At 42.4% G+C, this 6,023-nt stretch overlaps 1 protein-coding gene across 1 annotated transcript; it reads right to left on the bottom strand.

Annotated features, from left to right (window-relative positions):
• Window positions 1-683: 683 nt before the first annotated feature.
• LOC101859369 lies at window positions 684-4,765 on the bottom strand. The gene is made up of 3 exons (XM_005089178.3): window positions 4,695-4,765; window positions 2,965-3,320; window positions 684-2,247 (listed from the first exon to the last, which is right to left on the bottom strand). The coding sequence occupies exons 2-3, from the start codon at window positions 3,079-3,081 to the stop codon at window positions 838-840; spliced, it is 1,527 nt and encodes a 508-aa protein (XP_005089235.1). The 5' UTR covers window positions 3,082-3,320; window positions 4,695-4,765; the 3' UTR covers window positions 684-837.
• Between the last annotated feature and the right edge of the window lie 1,258 nt (window positions 4,766-6,023).

The raw sequence follows: 6,023 nt of genomic DNA, 5'->3' as shown, positions 1-6,023 counted from the left end.
GAGAGAGAGAGAGAGAGAGAGAGAGAGAGAAACCAACCGCCCAGGCTCGCATACATTCTCACATACAAAAACTGCTGGCACAAGATACAGCGATGACAACGATACGAAAAACAAAACAAACAACTAAAACAAGAACAAGAACAACAACGATAAGAACAACCCAATACTTCCACAACAACGGTAACGACGATAATGAAACACGCACAACACCGATAATGACGACATCAAAACACACACAATTTTTATAATGTTGATTGATAACAAAGCACGCACAACATCAATATTAATGATAACAAAACACGCAAGATATTTTAACGCAAGCAAAACATTAGTCTGCAATAATCGTTGTCATTAATTTTAATTTGTTCACTTATCGTGCCTTTAAGCTTCTGTAGGTAAACTATTCCCTATAGAGGGTGGTTGGCGGGTGCTCTGGTGTGGTTTGCTTCTTTCCAATCAAACATCTATCGTTCTTATCTCCCATTCTTCTTTTTTTATGATATGTTTGTTACTCTTTTGTAACACCTCTGATCTTCTGGCTCTCATAATATGACCTTATGCAGTTGCAAGCGCCGTAAAACCTCTACTAAAAAAAGGCAAACTATTTTAGCACAGATTCACATCCAAACCTTTAAAATGAAGAGTAAAAGCATGTTTCTGTAATTGTAATATCAATATTTTAATTGTAAACTTATGTACAGGTGTGAAGCTAGAAATAAAGCTCCTTGAAGCCATACTTAAAAAGAAACACACACATGCAGCAAGAAGAATCCCCAACAGCTCTGTCAGGTTTTAAAATATCCCTTTTTGTTTTTTGTTTTTTTGGAAGGGGGGTAATCATTTTAATATGTATGAGATGAGTAATTCATGCTGGCCAAGTATAATATAGAAAACTAGGAATACATCACAGAAGGCAACTGAGGCCCGAGCCATATGGTTCAAATGGACGAACCAGAAAAGTGAACCAAACACTGCAAAATAGGCGGCTACGAAACCTGTCCACCAAATACACATGCCTATGAAGCAGAGAAAGTGGTTTTCTTCCTGGAAAAAATCTGCACTGTTCTGACAATGTTCTGGTGACGCCATTGTGCAATCCGAACGACACTTGGTTTGGGGTACGACAGAAAACTCCATGTCTGAAGTTTGAGCAGACCGACTACTTTCCTTGCCACAAAGGGTTTTGCAGCGTCCACGTTTCTCAATCAAAGAGGGCTCTCGGCTTTGGGGACATTTCTCAGCAGAACAGATCTTTCCCTCACGTATGTCGTGTGTCTGGCAACTCGAAGAAGTCTGCGTGACTCTAGAATCGCGAGGACATTTTGCAGGACAGTTTCTTGTGGTGGTAGATCTAGATTTTCTAAAGATAACAGAACTTTGTTTGTAAGATTGGTTTCTCGTGTTTCCTTGACCCGCAGAATATTTAGGGGCCTCTGGTTGCTCACCAATACTCTGACTATCGTATGCTGATGAAGGCCCTCTGAAATTTCCAGTGTCTTCATAATCCCAGGATGAACCACTTCTTCCATACTGTTGATGGTTCTCAGAGGTGGCTAGTTCATTCGGGTACTCTGTGGTGTCCACAATGTTAGAGAATCTAACAGTACTGGCTTTCTGGAAGCTATCTTGAGGCTGGGAGCTATAGTAACCGTAAGATCCAGCTGGCTGCTCATTTATTGGTACCTGCACCGTACTGTGTGGCCACTGTTGGCTTCCCGTTATACTCAGACCCGGAGGCTGAGGAAACTGAGGACCTGGGGCTGGGGATATCTGGTCAGTATAGGCCACTCCAAAAGGCACGATTGACTGATTTTGAAAAGCACCAGTGCTGCTCCTGGGTACAAGTGTACCCTCTGGTGGATTTTGCGAAGACGCCCATGTTATTGCGGGACACTGCTCTGCCGGTGCCCCCAAGTTACTCCAGGCAGCATTCTGAACTTGTGTGGGTGGTGAATAAGGAAACGCCATGCTGTATGGAGCCAGCTTTGACTGCTGCTGCAAACTGTTGCAATCAGAAGGATCTCCCGTCTGAAATGATGCATGCTTGCACAAACACCTTGGGCAGATAGTATAATTCATGAAATTACGACTTTTTGAGGACGAGTTGCTGTTGCTTTTGCTATTGCTCTCCTGACACCGCTGGACGACATAGGTTGCAACATCTGGCTCCTTGCTTGCCTTCTTCTGAAACATGGACATGTGGCCCCGTGGTACAAGCACCTGGATTTTGTAGGCCTTTTCAAAATCCTGAAAATTATCATTATTGATTAAAGCAAACCGTTAATATCTTTTGATCCGTAGGCCCACTGGTGAGTGCAAACAGCTAGTCCTGCTTGCTTCAGGTCCTATTTTTTAATTGAGAAAATCACTGAGAACCCTGGAATATGGAACTTTGTCCTTAAAGATTTTGCACTAAACGATTAATTTGTCTGCAAGGACTTGGGTTTTGCAAGCAAGCTAGAGAATTAAAAAATGAATAAATAAATGTCGATACTAATACCTATTCTTTCAATAACGCATACACATGATAACATGCATGTATGTATGTATGTATGTATGTATGTATGTATGTATGTATGTATGTATGTATGTATGTATGTATGTATGTATGTATGTATGTATGTATGTATGTATGTATGTATGTATGTATGTATGTATGTATGTGTGTGGGTGTGTGTATGTATGTATGTATGTATGTGTGTGTGTGTGTGTGTGTGTGTGTGTGTGTGTGTGTGTGTGTGTGTGTGTGTGTGTGTGTGTGCGCGCGCGTGTGTGTATGCATATGTATAAATAGATACATACGATTGTCAGCTGCGAGTCTATTGGCCTAGTTAGGGGGGGAAGGGGTTCGGGTCTAGGGCTATGAGGGTGCCCTCACAGAATCAAACAATATAACCGGGAAAAGGCGTATTGCAGTGTGATACACACGTCTCTTAAAGCAAAACAAAAAGCCGCTAGGCATACCTGTTTAGAGGCGTCCTGTCGCGACGGAGTCTGCCTGCAGTGGTCAGTGCGAACTCGATATATCCTCTGTCCCGACTCGTTGCTGGTGACATTTTTACGTTTCCTTTTCACTCCCATTGTTCTTGTTTAATTTTTTTTTGCCCCAAACGGTCGTCTTTGAGGTTGAGCTATTGGGGTTTTTGTCCTTTACTTTTGACGTCTGGGGCTTATGTTAGCCTGTGGGGATGAGGGATGGTAGACTGATGGGTCAGTGGGCGTGTCTTGGTGTGACCACCAAGGTTGTAGCTCACTTGGCCCGAAGAGCCTCAAGCCTGGCTGGTCCCAGCAGTATGGTCCTTGAGGGAAACGCAGCCTTACTGTCGAATATAAACAAAACCCGCTTATATGCGAGGTGATTGATGTAGTATGTGAAACGTGCTTGATGGGTAGGTTGTCTGTAACTCTTTCTCTTCATTCTAACCCAACACTAACCAACACACACACACACACACACACACACACACACACACATACACTGCCTGCGTCTGTAGTCTTGGGGTTAGGCCTGGTTAGGCCAAGCCTAGAGTTAGGCGCTTCGGATCGCTGTCGCATGCAGTTTTTCTGTTAACATTCATTGTCCTGGCATCAGCAGAAACACGCAGAGCATGCCGATGATTTGAATTCTCCGATACACTGTATTGAGATAAACATGCTGCCTTTCTAGGGGTGACAATAATCAAATGTCGTCAAGGCCTTTAGTAAACACAGACATGAACTTCATTTTAAAACCCCAAAGAATGGAACAAATCCGCCTCGTGTTCGGGAAAAAAAATCTAAACTTTGGTGCTGTGAACACAAATTGACGCACCAGTTTCCCGAAATCTGGGTTAGCCCGCTTGTCCTTAAAAGCGACAAATTGTCTCCTTTCACCTCTTTTCCTGCTCTCTAGCAATGTTCTGTGGTTTGCTTTCGTCTCCAGTTTTTACCACCACCCCCCCTTTCCACCTTTTCCCCCTCCTCTGGGCTCCCGACTCTTCCTGCAGCCTTTGTAATGCTACCCCGTGGCTCTTTCTTACTGATGTCTTTCAGCCACACCCCCTGATCTTCTAGTACCGTAGGAAAGATCTACAGTCTACACCTAGATTTCTCAAACAAGGGCAATGAATCTCGGGGGTCTCGTGTGCAAGTCGCGCACGTTTAAGATTCCTTGGTTGTCCAAAATCGATAAAAGTAGGCTTCGACCGCCACCTGGGCAAAATTCAAAATTTCCTACCAACTCAAAATATTATTTGGTGTGTTCCGGGCGCTCATATGACCTTAGAGTCTATGCAGTTGCGAACGCCGTAAAACACACAAAAAAACAACCCCAAAACATTTTACACAAAGTTTCCTTACTTCACCCAGGTGGGAATGGGTACCCGGCCATATACAGAGAAAGATCTTGTCAGTATGTTATTGTTTTAGCGCCTATAAATAGCCGTTTGTACTTCCCAGGAAGTTGAGGTTGTTCCGTTTCAGAATGCTCTCAGGTCTGCTGGTTTAATAGTATAGATTGTGAAGCGCATAGAGCTTGCTGTTGAGCGGGGATTCGCACTATACAAATGCTATCTATTATTATTGTGCCGAGGTGAGGACGTACATATAGAGCTACATGATGTTTTTGAACAAAAGAGCACGTAGTTCTGACATATTTTGGAAGACCTTTACAGAGAACGTCCATGTAGTACTTTTGCCAGTATACACATTAGTACCTTGTACAGAGACTACATTGCGTTCTCTTTCAGACAAGCCCTTCTAAGCCGCCATGTTAGTGGGGTGGGGCAGTATACGGAAGTTCAGCACAAAATAGTATTGCTCGTTCTAGTGCAATCTGGTGTGAAAGAAGCATAGGGGCCTAAGAAACTCGCAAAAGTATGTCACGACACAAGGTATCAGGAGGAGGAGGAGGAAGAAGAAGAAGAAGAAGAAGAAGAAGAAGAAGAAGAAGAAGAAGAAGAAGAAAAAGAAGAAGAAATATGTGTGTTTCGGGGAGAAACTGACTGTAAATACAAATTTGCCTATGATCATTTATCAATCTGTGGGCCACCATAAAGTAATATCCAGGGCCAATGTGACAGATCTAATTTTTTAACTTTGCTTGGGTGGCAGCAAAAATCTATTTTTATCTCTTTTAGAACCACCAAGGGACCTTTAACGTGCTCAACTTGTACACAGTAGTATCTCCGAGATTTTTCGCCCTTATCTGAAAAGGCTAGGTGTTTGTTTAAGTACTGGTAAGCATTTTACAGCACTTGTAATACAATTAGGTCATATAATGCCGAAGATTAGAGATATTACAAGGGAGTAATAAACACACAATAAGGAAGGATAAGGATGATAGATGACAGGAAAGAAAGAGCCCCCACCAACCACCCTGTTCTAATCTTACCTACTCTGAGATCAGGGGTGTGGCTGAAAGACAGCAGTAAGAAAGGGCTGGGAGAAGCAGTAGAAAGAGTCAGACAGGAAAGAAGAGCAGAGAGGAGTGGGGGGGGGGGGGGGTGACAGAGTGGGGAAAAAGGCAAATGACAGAATAAGATTAAAGAACAGGAAAGGAGGACAAATGAAAAACATTCAGAGAAAAAATAAATTTTGTCGCTGGCAGGTTTCCATCCTTGGACCTTTTGACAGAGGGGCCAACACAGTAACCTACAGACTATGAGAGCCCTCAGAGTTGGTTCTATCAATTTTATTATATTTTTGTCAAGCCCAGTGTACATCAACCGTTTGATTCCCCATTGAGAAATAAAAGGCCAGTCACTTGATCAATGTTAAAATACGTTTGAACCAACATTGACATGAAAATCTCAAATGAGCTAAATAGAGGTAAAGTACTGTACAGTAATAAACATTGAGAAGACTGGTAATTTTATTTTGGTTTATTTTTCCCATCACTAGAATTGTACACAATTGGAACATTGCCATAAAGTGCAAACTTTTTCACAACATGTATGTACAAATTTTATCATAGTTACGCAAATAACGACACAAATTATGCATTCTGGGATATCTTGAGACAAGGTCATGGAAAATATGACCAA

This window comes from Aplysia californica, unplaced genomic scaffold (assembly GCF_000002075.1).
Source record: "Aplysia californica isolate F4 #8 unplaced genomic scaffold, AplCal3.0 scaffold00004, whole genome shotgun sequence".
Classification (NCBI taxonomy): domain Eukaryota; kingdom Metazoa; phylum Mollusca; class Gastropoda; order Aplysiida; family Aplysiidae; genus Aplysia; species Aplysia californica.
Note: the sequence above shows the minus strand (reverse complement) of the source record. Positions and strands in the feature narration are given on the sequence as shown.